This window comes from Synchiropus splendidus, chromosome 10, assembly GCF_027744825.2.
Source record: "Synchiropus splendidus isolate RoL2022-P1 chromosome 10, RoL_Sspl_1.0, whole genome shotgun sequence".
Classification (NCBI taxonomy): Eukaryota; Metazoa; Chordata; class Actinopteri; order Syngnathiformes; family Callionymidae; genus Synchiropus; species Synchiropus splendidus.
Genome location: NC_071343.1, coordinates 9115413 through 9138190, shown reverse-complemented (window position 1 = coordinate 9138190; position 22778 = coordinate 9115413). Strand labels below are relative to the sequence as shown.

The 22778-nt window shown below is 42.2% G+C and overlaps 3 protein-coding genes across 7 annotated transcripts in view; 1 reads left to right on the top strand and 2 right to left on the bottom strand.

Annotated features, from left to right (window-relative positions):
• Positions 1–8383, bottom strand: part of cps1 (carbamoyl-phosphate synthase 1, mitochondrial) — a 48220-nt gene extending 39837 nt beyond the window's left edge. For 2 of the 4 annotated variants that reach the window (XM_053877729.1, XM_053877728.1), the window contains exons 1-2: positions 7540–7623; positions 224–602 (exon numbers count right to left, since the gene is read on the bottom strand). In XM_053877729.1, the coding sequence (XP_053733704.1) occupies positions 224–349 (126 nt within the window). In that variant the 5' untranslated portion in view covers positions 350–602; positions 7540–7623. Of the gene's footprint in view, positions 1–223; positions 806–7539 lie in introns of those variants that run through there. The other 2 variants (XM_053877726.1, XM_053877727.1) reach the window with 2 other exon arrangements.
• A 3607-nt stretch (positions 8384–11990) lies between these two features.
• Positions 11991–15693, top strand: myl1 (myosin, light chain 1, alkali; skeletal, fast). The gene is made up of 6 exons (XM_053877736.1): positions 11991–12193; positions 12756–12783; positions 13924–14067; positions 14593–14766; positions 14846–14923; positions 15139–15693. The coding sequence occupies exons 1-6, from the start codon at positions 12071–12073 to the stop codon at positions 15165–15167; spliced, it is 576 nt and encodes a 191-aa protein (XP_053733711.1). The 5' UTR covers positions 11991–12070; the 3' UTR covers positions 15168–15693.
• A 1274-nt stretch (positions 15694–16967) lies between these two features.
• Positions 16968–22778, bottom strand: part of map2 (microtubule-associated protein 2) — a 48182-nt gene continuing 42371 nt past the window's right edge. Inside the window, exons 17-21 of one of the 2 annotated variants that reach the window (XM_053877722.1) lie at positions 22241–22321; positions 20557–20649; positions 19794–19875; positions 19156–19268; positions 16968–18344 (exon numbers count right to left, since the gene is read on the bottom strand). In XM_053877722.1, the coding sequence (XP_053733697.1) occupies positions 18123–18344; positions 19156–19268; positions 19794–19875; positions 20557–20649; positions 22241–22321 (591 nt within the window). In that variant the 3' untranslated portion in view covers positions 16968–18122. The remainder of the gene's footprint in view (positions 18345–19155; positions 19269–19793; positions 19876–20556; positions 20650–22240; positions 22322–22778) is intronic. The other variant, XM_053877723.1, reaches the window with a different exon arrangement.

Genomic DNA, 22778 nt, shown 5'->3' with positions numbered 1-22778 from the left:
CAACTCATACTATGAGCCGAACTCAACACTCTAATCGCTTGTCTAATACTGAAGTGCTGGAATTCATAGTCGATTCATAATATCCGTGTTTTCAGCGGGAAAAGTTAACTTCATGGATTTTCCAACGCAGTTCGCCATGAGCGCTTGAGCGCAGCAGTTTGGGGTCCTTTTTCAAGTGGAGTTTGGCCCTTTCTTCAGGAAATATCATGGAGGGTTGTCTTACCTTCGCACTGAAAAGTTTAGCGGAGTGGTGTCTCAGCCAGAAGGAGGTGTTTCCCACTGTTTTTCCAGCTCCACATCCATGCCTCAGGGACCTCACCACACTGCAGGCGAAGAGAATCTTGGACATTTTAACACACAACTTCAGTGACTCCTGACGCGCTAAGGTGTTCAGGAGGGGTGAAATACGCGGACTTTGAGCTTAACTTTAAGTTGTTTTCATTTGAAAGGGGACACTGGGTGAGTTGCAGGGCTGCCCTCGTGCTCGTGAGCAGTTTGAGTGACCGCTTTAGGAATGTCAACGTTGATTGGTGGATAGAACGTTGCGATCGTCATCGCACTCAACGCACTGCTTTCCTATTGGACGGCGGGGAAACGCCCTCCTGAAACAAGAGAAACAGTAGTAAACGTGGAGAGAAGAAAAAAAAAGAAAGCAGCTCACAACTTCCAGCCCGATAGTGCTCATTACGTGTAAACGTATCGGATGCTTGTCATTAATAGTCATTCAAGTTGAATTCAAATATTGTCAATCGGATTTTTATGACTGAATAAAAGCAATTATAAATAATTAAATATTGCTTAGTAACTTCAACAATAAAATCGCGTCTTGTGTTATTGTCATTGTTTCAAATATATATATATATATATATATATATATAATAAAACATAACACTATATTATGGCAACGAAATTTCGGTCTGAGGCCTCCGGTTTCCAGAAACAAAAACTATATGTCCAAAAATAAAAAAAAAATGAGATAAATACTTATCAGAAAGAAAACCAAAAATTATATACTAATTATAAACAGTATTGCAGCTATTGTCCAACGTTCAGCAACCTGACAGCACCAAGAACGAAACTGTTCCTGAATCTGTTCATATATATATATATATATATATATATGACCATCTTTTCTCTAAAGGAAAAGAGCACACACAAAAAAGCCAACGTGAGCGTGGACAAGTTCCATGTAGGTGGGATTAAAGGGCTTGCCGTATTTGCTGATCTCTGCAAGACCAGCACTCGGTGGAGGAGGCAGTCCGACTGCCACTCTGCTGGTTTCAGCAGTCTGGACAAAGTGGGTTTGAGAGTAATCACAACTGTGTGTGCGTCAGGAATTACTCGTGACATTTCAGGAACCCATCGGAATGGTGGAAATTATTCAACTCTGGGGTCCCATGTAAGTGTCCCAAAGGCAGCCAGCAATCCATCTTTCAGGTATTTCTGTGATCTATGCAGAGAAACAGGAAACACAATGGGTCCCAACTCAAATTTTGGCTCTGACAATTTGGGATCTTTGGTTTGTGTCAACAGATGAATAAAGAGCTCAAAACACCTTTTAAATCCCTCTTAAAAATAATCATTCTAAAAGTGGTACACAAGCCAAGAAAACATGGACACTGATATAGTATTTTATTACAAAACGTTTGGCTAGAGGTCACAAACCCTTGGGTACAAAAGCACCTGGAATTTTTTAGAGGGTTCATCATTTTAGTCAAGTGGTGCAGTGGTGACACCCAGTGGCCATAAGAATCATGAAAGGTCGAGGCTTTTAGTGAGATCAACCAAGAGAATGTTGGAAAAACATCAGACACAAACTTAAAACGGAAGATCAGTTAAAGATAAAAAACATACATATTGTTCAAAAAAAAAATATATATATATATATATATATATATATATATATCTTATCAATCTCAGCTGCATAGGGCAAAGGCAGAGGGACACCCTGGACAGCTGGCCAGATGACAGGGGCTGTGAGGAAGCTGGAAAGTAGGTTTGAATAAAAAAATAATAATAATAATAATAATAATGATAATAATAAACTAATCACTGTCATGAATTAATTGCAATAAGAAAAATAAAATTTTCCCCAAAAAAATGAATAATGTAAAAATGGGGGAGAAATGAATGAATGAAAGAAATAAAAAAAGAAAAGGAAGTACAATTATAGAGCAGTGAAGTCTCGTGCAACACCAGCAGCTGGCCCCAAACATCCTGCACAAGGTCTTTCCACTTAGCCAGCAAAACCAGCTTCCTAAAAGACCATAAATTTGTCTAAGATAGAAATAGCACGTGGCTCTGCAGCCTCCATTACTTCCTCAGCCTTGACAAGCAGATAGGACGCTTTCATTGCAGCCGAAACATTCTAGGTGTTTTATATCAAAAGCCGCCGCTACACTAAGTAACCACTATGTCACTTCGCAAGGCAGAGAAAGTCGACACGCGAAGAATTTCATTCTATAAATGCGCCACTAGATGTCCTTAGGAGCGATGCTCCCTTGGGGAACGACGGTCGCGTGGGGAGTATCACTGTGGACCCCCACGCTAAATTTGATCTGGGACGCAGAAGGGAACATAGCGATACTTGTTCTTCCGTATAAACTGCCCCTTATTAAGTCAGAAAACTTGAACTTGCTCCCTATGCGAAGTTTAACTAGGCTATAAAATGAGAGGTTTTTGGACGTATTTGTTGTTGATGCATCAAATCAGGCTTGGAGTCATGACCTCAAGGCACTGAGCACAAGCCCCTGGATGTGCGATATACGATTGTATTGCACTTAAAATATGGTTGGTCGCAAGTACAGTGGTACCTCCGTTATCGACCACAATCTGTTCCAGAAGCCATTTGTTCGAAATCTGAATCGATTTTTCCCATTACAGTTAATGGAAAAAGAAACAATGCGTTCCAAGCCTTAAAATAGTCTTTTGTAGGAGTGAATGTAGAGTGTCTGCTGCAGGTGCGCTGTTCCTCTATGTGTGTGGCCGCTGCATGTGGGAGGGGTTGCCGAGTGAGTGACGTCTCTCCAGAAGTGAAGAGGTGCCCGGTGCGTCTGCATACAGAGGCTGCGTTATACACAATAACAGAGCGCGCCGTGGGTCAGCTGATCGGTCCGCGCGCGTTATGTTTTTTCCGGCTTTTTTCTGGGGCATTCGAGTTCTGGATTTTCGTTCAAAATCCGGAGCAATAAAATCTCAAAATTTTTGTTCAAACTCCGATTTGTTCGAAGTCCAGGACGTTTGAAAACCGAGGTACCGCTGTAGCTCAATGGCACAGCAGGTGGCAGTGGACATTCAGTTCACCAGCAAAATATTATCATCCGATTCTAGTCTCACTTCCTGAAGATGAGAAGGAAATCCATTCATGTGACTGGATGTATCAATACCTCAGTAGTATTTGCTACTGTGGCCTATTCGCTGGACCATGGCTGGTGATGAGGAGAGCAACTTGAGAAGGCTGTGTGTCACTGTACGGCCATTTATTACCGGGAGGCCTCCGTTATCCGTCTTTTGGATTCCTCCACTGATTGGCCGGGCAGTGGTCTAATGAGCTCCAGCGCTTCTCCGTCCGAGCCCATATTGTCTGAGCTTTCAAGTGTGCGTTTCAGATGGAGACGGAGCTTAGAGGAGCGACGTAAATAGACAGGCAGGCTCCCTCGCATCTGTCTGCCAGGTTTCCAAGCCCAGTCTTGGCCCTGAGATGACTGAGATAATGGATTGTTTCAAGGGCCCGTGATGGCGCTTGTTCAGTGTAAGTTTAGACTGAAATCCTTGTCTGATCTCACCCGGGGAGAGGATGAGAGACGGCGCATTGCGAGGAGATTTGGATGAGAAATTCACATTTGAAGAAGTCCAGCCCACAAATATAGAACATCATAAAGGTACGGCACGCCAATCCTCCCACGCTCATCCAGTAAAAGCATCGATGGCTAGGTGTTGTAAAGCCCTTTTACTTTTGACATCATTCTCATTATTTCTCAAACCCGTCTGGCCACTTGAAACTCAGGAAAATATTCTCCAACATTTCATTTGTAAACTGACTGGGATGACATCAGACTTGAAGCCGCCGACTGGAGGCCCGGAGTTATGGTCACAAATCAGTCAGGTCAACAGGAAGACATGAGGATAAAATGGAGGGGTTAAACTCGTAGCACGAGCAAGAATGTCAACTAAATTATTAACGTAAAGAAACCACAGGCTCTTTACCTGGAAGAAAACCCATAAAACCACTACGTAATAATTTGAAAGCAACTCTCTCACACCACAGAAAAATTATTAAACAAATAATAAAAATGTTTGCAAGCACTTGTTAAAGATTATAAAATATGTTTTGCATAACAGTAGCATGAGAGAATGATTTATAAAACAGTCTCTTTACTTTTATGTATAATAAAACTGACGTTTTTGCTAATTGTTTAGCAATTTTTTAACCCCCAATATGATTGCCCAACTCGTATTTTATATATATATAAAATTCGTGTTAAAAAATATCTTGATTGCAATGAGCTCAATTTGTCCGCAGGGGGCAATAGCGCAACGGAGCGCCTCTAACAATCAGCCGGAAGAATCGAAGAAGAGGCAGCAATGCAGGGAATGAATGAGGAAGCCTTCAAAATATTTGTGAATTTTCATTTATCCACCATAGTCACATGACTTATGTTAGCAATTGGATTGTACGTTGTCTCTTATAGTGTCAACTTTTCCCGCTTGGGCTTGTTTTTTTTAACCAGAACTGGACCAGATCCAAGCCAATAGGAGGGACTTTTTAAAACGCCACCAACATTAAATCGCTTCTCAGTTAGCCCATAGCCAACCAACCCAGCGAGTGTTAAACTGATGACATCGTATGTGTAGTCAACCACGCAAGGCACCAAAATCCTCAAAGCACGTCTAGTCACAGACTGACTTTTGATGTTAATATCAGGAAACAAGCACCTCAGCAGAATCCGACATCACTGTCCCTTTTCTTTATTAAAGGCAAATTGTAACATTTCAGAAGTATGTAGATTATACTCGGCCACTACACCACTGACTTCCATTTGACACATGTGTTGTAAATTGCATTATTATTATTATTATTATTATTATAATTATTATTATTGCTTTATTTTATGATTTATATTTCTTTTGACATGACCACATGTCAACACAGATTCCACAAGGGTTCCACGGTGGCTCGGAAACAAACTTGACATAAACAAAAAAACGTGGTTCCTCTGAAGCAACAGTTGTTAAAAAGTCTCCACAAATCCCACGGCTTTGCCACGTTGATACAAATGCAGTCAAGCCGTTGTGTAAAAACATCTGCCTTGCTACTGAACGGACTCCATCAGTCTGCAGCAGTTATACTTTCATTACCATCTTTAGAAGTATAATTGTCTCCCTTTATAGCATCACAATGGGCCTCGGTCCGACGGATGCACACACCGCGTCACTCCTCCTGCTTTTGGAAATGGCATCATGGAACCATGGATGTGCGATTGTCCCTCCGCTGGGCTAAAAGGAAATTATCAGCCGGAGGAGAAGGAGGAGGAGAGTGCGTCCCTTTTGGCCCGCATCACATTCCCTCCCTCTGTAGTGATGTAGTGTCCCCAATAAAAAGGGCACTTGGTGGCTTTGTTTAGCCTGCCCCCCTCTAATCCCCGTGTGGCAGTGGGAGGCTTTCGAGAGAGCGAGAGAGGTAAAGAGAGCATGTGTGCCACCGCACCACTATCGGCCCCCTTAAGGAGCCATGGCCCCCGCTATTAGAAATCCCAAGAAACTTCACACCTCTCTGAAGGGACTAAAAATAGGCTCCATCTGTCCCCCAGGCTCAGTTACAGCCTCATTCCTTTTGGAATGGTTGGAGGGCAGCGAAGGAAGCACACAGTGCCGCACGTGGGGAGGGTAGGGGGGTGGTGGGGCGTCCGACTCAGAGTCCGAAACGCACTCTCCAGTCATCACACATGGCTGACTGCTTGACCTCTGCCGCATGTTCCGTTGCAAGCAAGTCCATCAGTACTCACTGTCATTTCCATTTGGTTGACCGCCCTCTCAACGCTCCGGCTCCTCACTCAGCCAAAATATCAGTGACCCTGGAGCTCCCACCATCTTCGGCATCCGCACTTCACTCATCACTGTTTCTTCCTTTTTTTTTTTTTCTCCCTTCTTCAGATTTCATTCATCAAGATTAAGACACGCAGACTCCAGAGCGGGAGCACGCGGCGCGTCTTCCAATCATTGTGTTAGCTGGCCTCTCCTTCACAGATTCCCCATCGCAAAGCTCATAATTTCAAGGCTGCTGTCGGAACGGCCACAAGATTTCTGATCATCAAAGTTCACGTCGGGATGCCAGCAAGAATCCACGGGGCGGAATTGAAAGGGATTACTAGGAATGCATAATAACTAGTCGGCATCAGCACTCGGGTTCGCAGAGTCAGACAGTCGTTGCGTTTGCCCTGAAGCAAACCTAGAGGTGTTTTTATGAAGCTTAATCTCACAAGGGCAGCGTGTGCAGGCGGTGGAAGAAAACACATTTTACAAAAACAAGTTGGCAAACTTTAAGCTCATGCGATATTGTGGTGGGCTGAATAGTTTGGGTATAAATATTGCGTGTCCTTTAGGTGGCATTCATGGACGCTAAACAGGCTCAGGCTCAACATTAGTCATGTTAAAATAATGAAGTCAGTTTGACAAAATAGCGGAAAGAAAAGTGTCACAAAAACCTGAAAAGTTTCAGGTCAGGACAGAACGGAACTGCCTCCTCTCGCGAGTCGGAAACAGGTCCTGTGCGTTGGCGTGCCATTAATATTTGTACTGACTTGAAGACAGAGGCGATTTTTGAATGTGCATCAAGTTTTGGAGCTCGACTTGAATGGAGCAGTGGCACAGATGCCATGTTTCTCTCACGCCATCGGAACAGACTAAATCGGAGACTTGACTCCATGTGGCTAACGGCAGTCGAGACACGTCTTCTGGTGGACAGGAATGGGAAGATTTATTCCAGTGGTTAGATAACTATATATATATATATATATATATAAAAAAATGTTAGCAAGCACCTCTTTAAGATCATAAAATATGTTTTGTAGCATAACAGAATGATAAATAAAACGGTCTCTTTACTTTTTTAGAATAGTTACGGATAATAAAACTGATGTTTATGCTGAATGTTACGCAATTTTTTTAACTGAAATATGATTTCCCAACTTGTATTTTATGCACATATATACATGAAATTTGGGTTAAAAAATATCTCAATTGCAATGAGTTCAATCGGTCAGCAGGGGGCAATAGCGTGACGGAACTCCTAACAATCAGCTGGAAGAATCGAAGAAGAGGCAGCAATGCAGGGAATGAATGAGGAAGATATATATATATATATATATATATATATATATATATATATATATATATATATATATATATATTTTTTTTTTTTTTATGTTTTATAACTTTTGTGTTAATACAGTAAGCCATGTTTGGGCCAGGCTTATAACATTCACGTGAGGTTGTTTAAGAAAGTGAAACCAAAACATAACATTCAAATACAATACTCACAAAAATGGCCAATGTTGGACCCCAGAGGAATAAGGAAATGCCATTAACATGACAGGACTTGTGGAGCAGGCGTCTTCTTCCATGACCTGTTGTGAGACAAACTTAACAATGATTCCTTAGCACGTAGCCTGACTGAGACATAAACTTGGACCAATGGCCATAATCGAGCCTGATTATTCCATGCATGTAAACATCGCCCCTCAGTGGTCTTAACACCCTCTTTATATTGATTCTCACACCTATGACTGAAAGGACCAGGCTGCATTTCTGTCTGTGTTCCTCTCCACCACAACATCCCCTCACACAAGCTCTACATAGAAAGGTCTTCAAGAGGGGTCGCGAAGGATCAACAACCTCTAAAACACACCAGTTTAGAGTTTTAACATTTAAGCCTCAAGTGTTTAAAATGTGGAATGTAGAAATGCTCAAGAAGAAGCCTTGTCAGACAACGCTACCAAAGAAGGAGCCAAGAAACCTGTTTCCAGCTGTCATCCTTAGACTTAAATAGCAATTCTCTATATTTATAGGTCAACATTGTTTTAGCTGAGAACAAGACAGGTGAAGTCGTCACTTTGCATAGCATATGCAGTGAACCCACCGGTGCGCACCACCCTTTATAGTCCTCGTAAAATCCTCAGAAAAACTCTGCCCTTTCCGCCGTGCCGCATGTTAACCTCACGCCAATCTATACGCAAAAGTCAATTGGAATTCGAGGTGAAACCGTAAATGTAGTTATGTAGTTTTCATCACTCTATCGCAACTTTTTTTTTTGTTCTTTTTTTATGTCATGCTTCACTGGCTCGATCACAGCAAATCAACATGTCCAACATCAGCATGACCCCAACAAGTTTAACTGAATCAGCTAAACATCAACCAACAAGTTTAAGCATGAGATAAAAAGGTTCCTCCTACTACATAAGAAAAATAGTTCCTCGTCCTTGAACTCAAAACTGACTATCACAACAATTGGTGAGGGATCTGGGGGGTGTAACTCTTGGCTTTTATGTAGGTAAAGTTAGAGGAGTATTCTGGATTTTGTTTTCTAGACGCTCCTATGGTTCAAGCTGGTGAAGCTACACCATAGGCTCAAGTTACCAGCAGAGGTGGGACACTCCAGCTCCAGAAATCCCAGCCATAAATTTGCTTCAACTAGGTGTTATAAGCTTTTCCCGACACGGAAAACAGTCCCACATCTTTACACACAGTATATATTCCAACTCAAAGCCAAATCTAGAAGAGGGGAACAGCATTGCTTAACATGCATGTCGGTTTATTCAAGGCAAGCGGCCTTTTTACCGTAACACTTCAGACAAGATGACCTTTCTCCACGAAGACTTCGGCCACATGAGCTTTGAACTCAAAATACTTGTGTCTGTCTTGCTCTTCTAAGCAAGTTAGACATGTTCCCAACCCCAGTTGACCTACATTCGGGCTGTGACTATCATCTCAGACAGACAGAATTTCAACTCATTGATTCATCTTATGGCACCATGTTGAAAAGTGGCTCCAACACTCAGCGTTGATAGTGTAATAATCCAGATATATGGAGCAGAACTGAGGTATCTGCTTGTAAAAATCAATGGATTCGATGTCGGATCATCAGGAGCTGTTGGTTTCCATACTGTCAGGCTGTTCTAAAATTAACAATCTAGAGAAAACAACAAACATCTGCTAGCTCCATCAAGTACTGTTTAGCGCAAAGTGACACCCGAAACCAACGAAATCTCACGCCAGGGAACATGCTTGTTGCTGCGTGTGGTTGCAAGCCAACTGAGAGCAGGAAGATCTCAGCAATTTCCCTTCAACTTCACACATTCCTCCAAGTCATGGTTCGCCCCAACCATCCTAACCAAGAAGAGAACAGAAGAACGCAAGAAGATCAGGCCTTGTTTTGTATTCAGAAACTGATCCCAGATCTTTCAAGCTCTGGCTTTCACAATGCTTCATGGCCTCCTAGCAAGGAAAGTCGGCTTGCTGGAACCTGAAGTACGTTCAGATTCTCCAAGAGTCACCTCCAGAATTGTGAAATCACTTGGCTTCCTTATGATGTGTTGCCCCGTAGCTTTTACTGTACAATGAGTCCCTCCTCAAACATGTGAGCTCATGCCTGGAGTATGGCTTCCCCAGTGGACCTGCATGCTGTTTATGAAGAGCTATGCTCTCAGTCAGATGGTAAGATTGTTTATCTTTCGTCATTTGATCCTGCAAAAACTCAAAAATAGATGGTACTGTACTCATTACTGGTCCCTATGGAGGTATATTTGAATCAACAAATTGGATCATGGATGCTATTAAAACATTGCCATGAGATTCTAAGACCTCTTTTTTTAAAGATGTCATTCATTATGTATTATTACGCCCCGCTGTGATGCAATCCAATTTGTGATAAGAAATGAAGTTGGGCTGTGCAGAGGGCGAACACACCTCCTCACTCACCAGAGGCCTGCCTGCCATCACTTCTTAATAAAGCTCAGATTTACTATCCCCGTGAATCCATTAAGATTCTGCAGCGCCGCTCAGAATGGACCGCAGCACAGGTGCAAGGACTGGAGCACAGTTTCTGGAGGGGGAGTGGGGGTGGGGAAGACAGACGGAGTAGGTGCAGCAGGGTGCCCGGGGGTGAGCCCAGATGACAGCTGAGGGAGCGGAGGCTTTCTCTGGCCTGCCCTGACTGAGATCAGGTCAGTGAAAGCAAGCGCGCGTGCGTGCGTGCGCGTGCCCGTCTGTGAGTCAAGGAAAGGGCCCAAATCCTTGCGTCTTCACAGGGCCCTGTCATGCTGGAGGGGGGCAGGGCTCCACCGCTGGCGCTGGGAGACAGATATAGACAAGAATTAAGGAGACAGAATTTGCACTGTTAGCTGTGCTTGGGTTACTGGCGCTGGCAGCTGAAAGCCCCCAAACATCTCTGTCTCCCTGTGCTTTTACGTCACATCCTTTCCTGGGGGTGTTGGTGACTGATCGCCCACCAACGCGGAGCCACACACTGCGCACAGGTGCTGATCCATGGCCGGCAGGAGCTGGAAATAAAGAATGAGTCATGGTTTGTGGCTGAAAAACATCATTTACTTTGCAACATCATCCGAATTATTCAACAAGATTGATAACTTGGGATGAGATTCACTTCATCTCACATCTTAAACTTGCAAAATGAGTTTTTTTTCAGTTGCTCAAAGGTATAATCGCATTATTTAGCCCAATAAAAAATGTCAACCCTTAAAATTCAGGTTTCAATTTCAATGTGAACAAACCGGACACATAAAAGCCTCTTTGTTGAAAGTATTAGACCCACTTGTCTTTCACACAATGTTTATCTTCAAGGTCATGCCAAGGCTCGGGGGCCAAATACGACCCACCAATCGCTTTATGTGGCCCACATTAGTTTTAAAAACCTATTGTTGACTACAAATCCACTTTAAAATGTACCAAAAAATGTCGATATCATGATCCTCAATAGGAAATTAGTGAACAAGATTTTGACTTCTTCCCAACCAGAAACTGGAAACTGAAGCTGAATGGCATTCACTGAAAGCGGATGTTTATCTAAAGGCTGATAAATAAATCTATATTATGTTCTACCTAAGACTCAGGCACAGTTGGAAATGAGTTTGAAACCCAAATTTTACAACAGAAGTAAAAAACTAATTTGGTACATGACAGTAAGACAAGCACAGAAAATATGTAACAAATACCCGGAAAATAAAAGACTTCCTTTTTGATTTATGTCTGCTGAAGATCACATATCTGTTCAATAATTCAAATACATCAAAATAATAAAGACTTTTAAGTGTTTCTCAAACTAAAGCAAAAGGATTGACTGTTGCTGAAAACTAATCCAGGGTCTGAAAGCACATTGTCATCATTAAAAGCGGATGGCATCTACAGAAACTCAATGCAAAGTAGAGTCTGTGTTTGTTATTCTTACTGCATTTCAGACCCAGCATAAATTTGCCTCCGCATGTGAACCTGACAAAACTCCCGCTGCAGTTCTGGGAACCATCCCAGCATCTTATTTCAGACTATCAAATGTAATTTGTAGCTTGCGTTATGAAACTCAGCTGATCTACTTCCTACACAGAATCAAAACAGCACCCCCCATTCATGAACCAATGCTCATCCAATACCTTGATATTTAAAGAGGAAAATAAGGGAATAACACGTCCAACGACAGCTTTTTATATGGGCATGGTCTCGTATCATGATGCTACACTGAGGGGCGCTCAATCCTCATGTGACCTCAAGTGTTTTCATCCATGATTCATGATTTTTAGGGGAAGGAAGTTTCTGGCAGGCAGCCCTATATACCATGTTTAGAGAGGACCCCCACATGCATCCCACCCCCTTCCACCTGCTGCCCAATCCTCAGTGGGGGCCAGCCTTGACCGGCTGCAGGAGGAAAAATAGCCTCATATATAAGCAGCTGGGGGGTCACTTCTTGCTCTGAGTCCCCTCCACTCTGCTGCACTCCTTGTGTTGTCACCCGCACCGGGATTGTCTGTGATCCAGGAACCAGCTTGGTTTAACCTAAGATACAATGGCACCCAAGAAGGATCCTAAGGCCCCAGCCAAGAAGGCCGAACCCGCACCAGCACCGGCCCCAGCACCAGAGCCTGCACCTGCACCTGCAGCACCCGCTGTGGACCTGTCCGCTGTCAAGGTAGGAAGGGAGGCGTGGCGTGGCATGTTCTGAGGGAAGGGAAGGACGGCAGAGGAAGAGACAGCTCAGTTTTAACAAGATACAAATCGTGGGGCAATATAGGAGACTATAGCCCACTGGGCCCATTAGATGTGAGAGCACAGGTGAAGGTTTGAAGGGTGGGATTTTTGTCTTTCTAGGAACAGAATAAAGCTAGTTTTTAAAATAAGAAGAAGACTTTGGGGTGTAGGAAATCCCCAAATCCAATACAGGAGGTCAACAAGTAAGAAGCTTGAACAGAACCTTGGAGAGCTCACTGGGTTTCAAGGCCACGCCCCTTTGTTCTGGATTGGACTCGGTGACTTGTGACCTGCGTTGGATGGCATTTGGTGGTGACACCAAATGAGGACATGTGGATGTAGCTAAAGATGGACTTCCACCGCTGAAGATGAGCATGTATGGGAAACTAATTTTGGCAGGACAATTGAATTAAGCATCAGTTAGTTGATATTAACAGACTTTGAATGCAGTGTGCTATTAATGACCCAACAATGAACACTGTTGCTTTGTTCTTGTGCTGCAGGTGGAATTCAGCGCAGACCAGATTGAGGGTAAAAAAAAACTTCCTTTTTCTTAACAAAAAACGTTTTTGTCATCAAGATCAACCTCAGTATTAAGAGTGTATAGTTCAACTTAGTATAGTTAAATTCTAAATGATAATATAATAACAATATAATACAATAATAATAATCAAAAATAAGGGACTTTCTTGGGAGGAATGCTCTGCTGGTACAAGTTATTCCATCCCTACAGACACAACAAATGCATAGGTGTATTTTAATATACCATCCATCCAAATATGACCAAGGCCTAAAAGCAACAGTAAAAAATGTAATAAAGGCACCCATCAAATGGCACCTTGGCACCTTGGTTCAAGCGTCCTAGTGTCTCCAATTGTTCACAGAACTGGGAGATTGTTGAAGTCAGGTCCGGACCTTAGAACCTGTGTGATGCAAGTCCCTCCCAGACTTTGATTGGACAAGGGCCGCCCTGACTTCCAGTCATGCTGCAGTCAGCATTCCCAGTTGCGACTCCGCTCACACGCTGAGCGCCTTGCCTTTAAAAGGAGGGGGCTCATATTCTCAGCTATGTTTATCAATTCCAAGGTGGTCTTTTAAAAGAGTCCGCAGGCCTCTGCCGAGAGAGAGCGAGCGAGACAGCTGGGACGGAAATACGATGACAGAGAGGTGGGAGTCTGTGGAGCCATTAATATCTCAACCTATAGAGATGCTGGGCGCACACCAGCATGGAGGGGCCATTTTTACCTGTCACCTATACACCGACCTGAAGAGTCTCAAGTTTAGAAATACAATACCCAGTGACTTCAAGTGCACCACATGTTTGAATCATTTCCCTAAAATAAAATAAAAAAATCATTAACTTTATTTAACAATGTTTTTAAAGAAACTCCTCCTTTTCATGAGTAAAATAATGTTTAAATAATTCTGCAGGATATATAATTATTAGCTATTTTACATATTAGAAACCTAAGTTGGGATAAGAGAAATATAAATTATATTTTAAAGAAGTCCCACAAACTGGAATACATTAAACTATACCACTATTTTTTTCACTATTTTTAGCTTACTGTGTAATGAGAGCTTTGCCATGACCTCTGACACAATAAAATACAGATAGAAGACTTGAGTTCAAGTGACTCACTTCCTTATCTCTGACTTTGCCATCCACAGACTACAGGGAGGCCTTTGGTCTGTTCGACAGGGTGGGTGACAACAAGGTGGCCTACAACCAGATCGCCGATATCATGCGCGCTCTGGGACAGAACCCTACCAACAAGGAAGTGACCAAGATTCTGGGAAACCCCTCCGCCGACGGTAAGAGGCTGCCGTTGCCCAGTGATATCATCTTGACTTAAAGTATCGCAGTATGGCTCTGAAACATGTTTTACATAGACTTAGACTTTCTTTATTGTCATTGCACAAAAACATATCACTATATTATGGCAACAAAATTTCGGTCTGAGGCCTCCGGTTTCCAAAAACAAAACTATATTTCCGAAAATAAATAAATATTAGATAAATACTAGTCAAGAAGATGTACAAATAAACAAATGAACAGTATTGCAGCTACTGTCAGATCACATTTCTTTTGCAGTAGTTATTAACTTGAAGATCAAGTCGACATGAAAAAGATACACATCATATTAACCTCATATACTACACAACATTTCCTGACAGTATTGTGTTTTGGTTTGCACCTACATTTATTTACCATTAAAAAATTCTGAAGATGCGTTCTTGGATGTTAGGTGACTTAAAGTGACTTCCTGTTGAACTTTTACATTATAATAGAAATGTGTGTTGCAAATACACGCTTGTCAACACTTGTATTACCTGCAGACATGGCCAGCAAGAGAGTAGAGTTCGAGGCTTTCCTGCCCATGCTCCAGACCGTTATCAACAACCCCAACAAGGCCGGCTTTGAGGACTACGTTGAGGGTCTGCGTGTCTTCGACAAGGAGGGTAACGGCACAGTGATGGGTGCTGAGCTGCGTATTGTCCTGTCAACACTGGGTGAGTGAGACCGCAGCTGTTGGTGGGTGACGCCAGCGCTCAGGCTTTTTAATAACCTGGCGACTGATTCCCCCTACAGGAGAGAAGATGACAGAGGCTGAGATTGATGCTCTTATGCAGGGCCAGGAGGATGAGAATGGCTGTGTCAACTACGAGGGTAAGACATAAAATACCATACACCATAGTGAGGAACTCTTTTGCAGTCGTGTTTAGTATTATACAGCTAAACACCATTAAAAATACATAATCTTTCCCTTTCACTTTTTTCTAAACTCTTCACTAAATTTACAATAAGTACGTTTAAATATCTGTAAAAGAAGGATTGGAAAAACTGTACTAAAACTGTCTCTCATCTCCGGTCGTCACCTGCAGCCTTTGTCAAGCACATCATGTCTGTGTAAGGAGCCACTTCAGCGGTGAGCATTGAACGTATGCAGACCCCATGGTGTCGGACATCCACTCGCTGTTTCCCGCACCACCAGAGGAAGCAGGCGGAACAAAGGACTATGAGATGTCATTTCCGAATCCATCTTTTGTTTTATTCTACACTTTTTTTTTCTCTCTCGTCCAAAAAAAAAAACAAGAAATGGTGCTTTTTTTTTTTTTTTTTTCTCCCCCTGTCCTGCCCGGGAACCAGCCCCAAATTTGATATCACCGTCCTCAACGTCTCTCACAGTGAGATGAGATCCATCACTGGCTTCAGGAGGAACAGTTCTGGAGAGGAAGGTGGAATAAACCGACGACCTTCCCCTGACGTCACTTTTCATCCGACTGGCCGTTCATTGGGCAGTGAAGTGACTATCTTGGCCCAGGACTGGCCACTGAAATGAATCCCAACTCCATCCTACCCCTGAGTCTTAAGTTATTGTCACTCTCCTCTGCATTTCACAATAAACTTTTCACAAACTCCCATTTTATTTAAATATTGTTGGCTCTTCTATTTACTCAAACTTTACCTTTCATTTCACTACAAAAAAACAAAGTCGCATTAGCTTCATGAAAAACAAAAACAGTCAAATAAGCGTTTCTTTCTAGTCCTGTATGTTGTGTACGAGAATGAACAACTTGCAAGAATTGCATTGTCATTGTGCTCACACGTTACCCTGGTATCGAACCTCGCTGCAGCAGTGAATGCGTCAAACCCAAACCATAAGAGATGCTAGTTTACTAGCACTCCCAAATTCTCCAGCACCATTTAGCTTAGCTAGCATCCCTAAAATGCTTCAGCGTACAGTCACGGAGGATTTACTTGTATACTGTGTTTTATAAAACCATGATTTCCGTTCAATGGTTTGCATTGCAAGTCAAACAAGTCAGTGAGGAATCCATCAAAAACTCCTGGAGCCAAACACAAAATGAGAACTATGCTTATGTTCAGAACTTATTTTGCCGCGAGACAGATAAACGTTTCAACAGCGCCAAACATACCGGCTTGCAGTGTGGTTTGTTGTCAGAGCTATGCAACTTAATGCTGGACTTAAGTTTACTTAACTTTTCACTGAAGTTGTATTGGTCTGGGATCCTTTTCTTCATCCGTCAGTGGGAGTTTCTGCGTAGTAAATTCCCAATCTTTTCTACGTAGCGCTATCGCACAGCGTAACAAACAACGATACGTCACCATACTGTACGTACGTTTCGAAAATCCAAGCACCCCATTCAAACTCTGAAAGGTTCTATATTTAGACACAAACTGAACTCAGGTTTTTACGGAATTATGGCCGTCATGACTGACAATAGATACATTTATGAATTCAAAAATAAAGATAACTGACACAAAGGCTAGCTAGTAGTGACGGACAGACCAGGTTCTACCAAACAGTGTTCTGATTTTCAGAGGCCACCAGATGGTAAAAATGTTGGGACTTCCTCATATCATTCCTAAACCCAGAGCGCCACCTAGTGGCCTCCGAATATTAGGACACAGTTTCACCAGTCCTGCAATGGTGTTTCATACCTCACCTACACATCAATAGTAGCGAGCCAGCTAGCTTATCCACTTCTTCCTTATTTACTGAGTGAACTTGTCATTTTTTATGAATATATTTACATTAACTATAACTTAACAACACACCAAAAAAGAAAATAGCCACATAAAGGCAACTTACCTTTGCTTGTTGTTGCACATCATGCTAGGTCGACTTAAAAAAAAAACAGCTAGCCCTTAACAAAACAGCCTCATGACAGAACAACAGCACTCAGTTTTGTCATTTTTATTGTCATTAATTATTGGAATCTGAGTCAGATCGACAAGAGAAAAACTGCGTACATCTACTTCATCTTTTTTTTTTCTTCTTTTTTTTAAATACATTTACAGTTGCTGGAGGGTGAAGCTGCAGGAGAGGGAGGAGCTAAGAAGGGAAGGACAGAGAGAGATGAGGGAGAGCGGAAAAAACACAGAAGCAAACAAACAGTTGCAGTTGAGAACAGTAACCAGGAAGGAGGCAGATTATACCACAAGTAGAGTCTGAAAAAGAAACACTTTGACCTGTCGTCTGATTTCAATGAACGTTTAGGCAATTTTTTTTTTCCACTTCCGCTTCTTACAGAACGCAACGAAACATCCACACACGGTAGCATTTGCCATAGAACGCCATGGGATCTGCACCAAACTAACACACCGACATATTTCAGAGTAGCTGCTCGTCTGATCAAGTCTCTTCATCGGTCAGTCCTGGGGTGTTTACTGAAGTGTTTATTATTGTTGAGCTGTCTAGGTGAGCGTCTCCTTATCTCTAATAGTGAGTGACACCAGCCTCAATTCTCCTAACCTAACACTGCAAACAACTAAAAACTACCAAATGATAACCTCTTCCAACTTACTAAAGTCCCTTTTTAAAATTACAAAATAGCCTCTTTTAGAATCAGCACATGCGTGACATAACTTGGCCTGCAATTATTTGTGGCCTTACATCCATGTGAGATGGTTCAGAGACATGAAGATGTAGTACTTATATACATGATATTCTATAGATATTAAATATTAGTATAATTGCAGTAAGGGTGTTTGGTTTGTTAAGGGGTTCGGTGTCCATGCACGTCTACTGATTTACTGGGCAAGAACAACACGTGCTGTATGAAGTGCTGGCCCGTCGACTCAAGAAAAAAAAAAAAAAATAGAAAAAAAAAGCTGGTCCGGTGAAAGGATTCCAGGACCAGCACTGAACTATTCTATGCAACGTCATTCAAGGTAGAGAGGCCAGAAAGGAAAGACTTGAATCAAAGAATAGGGTCGGAGAATCTTTACGTGGTTTCAAAGCGGAGAATGAGCATAAGGTGTAGTAACAGTTTGGCCTCAGGGCGGCAGCAGAGAGGTCGGGGAGTAGGTCCCTTTTCTTTTAGGCATAGACTCAGGGGGTTCACAAACCCTGCTTGGCCAGAGCCGCCGTGACGTCCTCTGCCAGAGTGGCTAGCTGCGGCGACTCCATCATGTTGAGGCTGCCGGAGGAGGAGAGGTGGCTGTCGCGGTGGCGGTGAGGAGACATTGATCCCGACCTGCCTGGAGACTGGACGACGATATCTGCTCCGTGGTCCACTCTGGCTTTAGCTTGGTCACGGAAGCTGAGCCTGTAGCTCTCAATCTAGTGAGGGGGAGTGGGGTGACGCACGAAATGGAAATGAGGAAACACTTTTGTTCATTTGCTTGTTTACAATTTACAGGAGAATCGGCAGTCATCGCTCTCCTTATGATCATCACTGAGTCATGCCTTCTGTGCGATGGAATCTACAATGGCTGATCTCTTGAGCAGTGATGGAGTGAAGAACTCATCTTTAACCAGACAAATTCAGCCAGAAGAACTAAGTTATTGAGGCAAAGCTGCGCCTCCAGGAGAGTGAATTAATGGCAACACAACACCAGAAGGAGGTGATGAATAGGAGTAGTGACACTTAAAGCTGTGGAGTTTAGTGCTTATTTTGTGTTCTATACTTAACCATCGTGACATACTATACCTTTAACAGCTACTCACACAGGTAGGGAAAGAAAGACATCAAGTTTTTAGAGGACTGACTTTCTGAAAACCTTTAAGAACCTGCATCAACAACAAAGGATTCTCTGCTGTTCACTGCTTCCTTCCACATTTGCATGTTCACACCTCTTCATATTCTTCATCTAGATCTACAAACAGACCAAGTTATATTCTTTTCATTCTTAAAGCTTGTTCAAAACCCCCTACTCAGAGTGCGATCCCAAAACTAGCTCCCTTCTAATCTTTCCATTCGAGTGTTTGCTTCCCAATACGCTGCACTTCTTCTCTATCTTCAGAGCTAATGAAGATTAAAAAGACAGTGGTCAGAGTCTGTTCATAAAGCTGTCTTTGGTCAGTCCTTTAAAAACTTGATGTTTTCTTTTGCGTGCCGGGTCGGTTGACTGAGCACTGACTCAACACTTACCATGACACGGCCGCCACCAGGAGTGTGGTGAGCGTTATCCAGGGAACCCACCTTGGCTTGGGCTTTGTCTTTGAAATCCAGCCTCACACTCTCGATACGGACATGGCCGCCGCCTGTGGAGACGCGCAGAGGGCATCAGATGTATCGCTTCCCTTCTCGCGTGTTGTTCAAATGCAAGCCAATGGAAGTGATCATTGCTTAGACCAGAAATATGGGCATCCATGACGAAAATTATGAAAAAAATTCTAGTTATTATTATTGTTATCCCTTGCATAACTTTCAGTAGTTTTGCTCACGCGACCTGCAGCAGAACAATTCTCTCAAAAACTCAAGTTCCCTGTCAGACACTCAAATATATTCGAACCAAATTGATACTAAAGAGAAAGTAACTTAAGAATTAAAGACGAAAGAAAAGTAGCATGAAAAGGGGGACTTTTTTTTAATACGGAAAAGGGGCTTTTGTCTGTGGCCCAGCCTTTATTACACTTCCACTACTGAGCCTCCACAATTTAACTTCATGTTAAACCCTTTATTTAGAATGCCCAAAACTATATTTGCGATTGTTTTATTCAGAGGCGCTCATCCACGACGCTGCCAGCAGGGGGGAGCAAAACCCTCCTAATGCGGATGCAGGCTACCTGGTCGATGGTGGATGTTGTCCAGAGAGCCGCACTTGGAGGTCACATGGCTCAGATCGATCTTCTTGTTCTGGATCTGCACCTATAAGAAACAGGGGTGGATGGTCAGTACTCGCGCCCACAGACGCTCACCCAGGCCGCCTGAATGACATCACCCATTTTCGGTGTCTGTGTATGGTTCGATAGCAGTGTAGAGATGAGAAGAGCAAGTTACAGGGCATCGTCTGTTCGCCATGAGCCATTGGTCAGTTTGGTAGCAAAGTCTTGCACTTCTCAGCCACAAATTTTAGTCTCACAAAACAGTTCTAGAATTGGAAACCACTGCAAACTTCTGTTCATCTCCTCATGCAGAAACCAACATAAGGAAACAGTGTGACCTCAATAGTGGTTTGTGTCCCTCAAGTTCCAGGACTCCAGTCCAACACACATCAGTTAAATGACTGAAAGCCCATGAGTCAGTCTGGGGACATTTTGATCGCGAACCTAGATAAATAAAAACTAAAATAGAATCCGTCATCATGTCGTCCGGCAACACTGACATATATTTTTTGAGGACCAATTGAGAGAATTACTCTGGTTTCAGCATGACACAAACCACGACTGAGGGGCCTTAAAACTACAGGGGCAGGTGTGATTCAGAGGACCCACACTCTGGCATTGATACACATGTAAACAGACACTGAAAAGAAAAAAGTGGCTGAAACGCACAAACACAACAACATAAATAAACACTGGAACAATGAGTTTGCCACACAAGACTCACGTTTCCACCTCCTGCTGAGTAGCCCCTTCTGTCCAAGGACCCACACCTAGACTGAACATGGCTATAGTCCAGCTTAACACTGGGGATGAGAACCTGTAAGGGGCGGAGGTGAGGAATGAGAACAGCTAAGGCGTTTCTTGAAGTTCTGTCACTCCCAAAGACTTGATATCTGGGGAAGTTTGGGGAAAGTCAGGGGTATTTCCAATCTTTTTTAGACTAATCTTCCACCGCATTCACAACTGGGAGACAAAAGTCCTTGGTGTTTATTATGATTCCAAAATAATGAACTTTTAAATCCTGACTTTCAACGTTGTCCTTGAAAAAAATGTCTTTCACAGAGTAGGCGGAGCAGAAAAAGTCCTAATGAATTGAAACTGCTACTGCGAATTGGGTTTCTTCACATGGTCCAAGTGAGTTTCATTTTGAAAAAGTGTAAGCCAAATGCAGCGTTTACTCTGAATCAATACACACTAGCTCTCTTGAGCTGAGGCAGAAGATCTGTCAAGCAGGAATGAAGCAGACAAAACACCATTTTCAAGCACATTTTAAACAGGAACAGACACATATAAACTAGAGATCATGAATATATGATACCTTTCAGTTGACTCTTCACTTCACTTGACACAACAGCTTCACATTTCAATGGATGAAGGAAATGGCAGCCTGTGTTAAACTGAGGAACCTTAAGGACACTTAAGTTTGTTTTTACCCTGGAGTACTGAAGACTGGATTAAAGTGTCTGTCAATTAACTAAGAACAAAAGAATGGATTTCCAGGAAATTTCAAGGATATGTTGATAAAACGGACTAAGAACCGATGACACAATGTTGCTAGTGTTCCGGTGACCAACAAGCTCCACCAGTCAATCAAAGACTTGTGACTGTGGGGCAAAAGGAGCTGCAGGACCTCTGTGGACTAAATCATGTTCCAATGTCCCAAAGGGCAGAAATATTTCGAAGGGCGAAAATAAATTCAAATAGTTTGAATTCAAAAGATTTATTTTCCCAGACACAAATGGGAGAGAGATTAAACTTTTTTTTTTTAGAATGACAATAGCATTTATTTTATTTTATTTTATAAAACAAACCCAAACTTTTGACACTGATTTAGTGCCGTACGAAAAAAGTCTCACCATGCCAATTGAACTCATTAGTATTAATGACTTTTCCAATACTATTTTTGCTATAGTTTTATTTTTTACATATTTATTTTATTATGTTAACCTGCACAGTGAGTAAACAGTAACTGAAACACCAATAATGTGTGGTATCCATGCCGTAGACAAATAAAATACAGATTCTATATTTTTTAATAAAACAATATTGTAATAATATATATAATAATAATAATAAAAAGGTTAAGCTTTCATATCTGATCTGCATATGTTCTGCAAAAAAGTAACGGTTGGAGAGGTGTCATGCTTTAATGAGTTTCATAAATACTAATTACAATTTTCATTGTTTTTCTCTTCATGATCAAAAAAAAGATCATGGACAACAGAAGAGAACCCCAAAACCACACATGATATACAGTGCACCAAGGTTGGGGAGAGGTCAGAGCAAAGCTATTTTCAAGTCACTGAACACAAGGATGACGCCTACCACAGGAAGCAACCAAACTAACTATAGTGTCTCTACTTCACATCCTTCATCTCAACTGAAGATCAAACACATCCAGTACATACACTGTTGCCGTTGTGATTAGTCTTGGAGATGTGTTTCGATTTAAAGTGACTGAAGTCCAACTTCGTGTTAAAGATACGATTCTACAGAGAAATAAAGTAGACACATGAGTTATTTCGATTTTGTCCAAAACCAAAGTGCTCCTGCAAATGAGATAACACACAAAACCTGTGAGCAGTGAAATAAAGAAGAACTCTTATCTCGAGCCAAAGCACAAACACATATACGGGGTGGGTTTTTTTTATTCAGATGAGAATATCTGCGTTATTATTATTATTATTTGTTTTGGGGGATTTAATCGTCTCGGCATATCTTCGTAAAACAGAGGATTCAGAGCGGTTTATGTTGAGGATATTTATATATATATATATATATATATATATATATATATATATATATATATATATGAGGACAAAAATGCACACCCTGCTCCTCTGATCCTGCCATTATATCCGACACGTAACCGCACCCTCACATGGTCAAGTGTCACTCTTGTAAAGTCCTGCCTGCCAGGTCTGTAGTCCACTGGATGCATTTGCA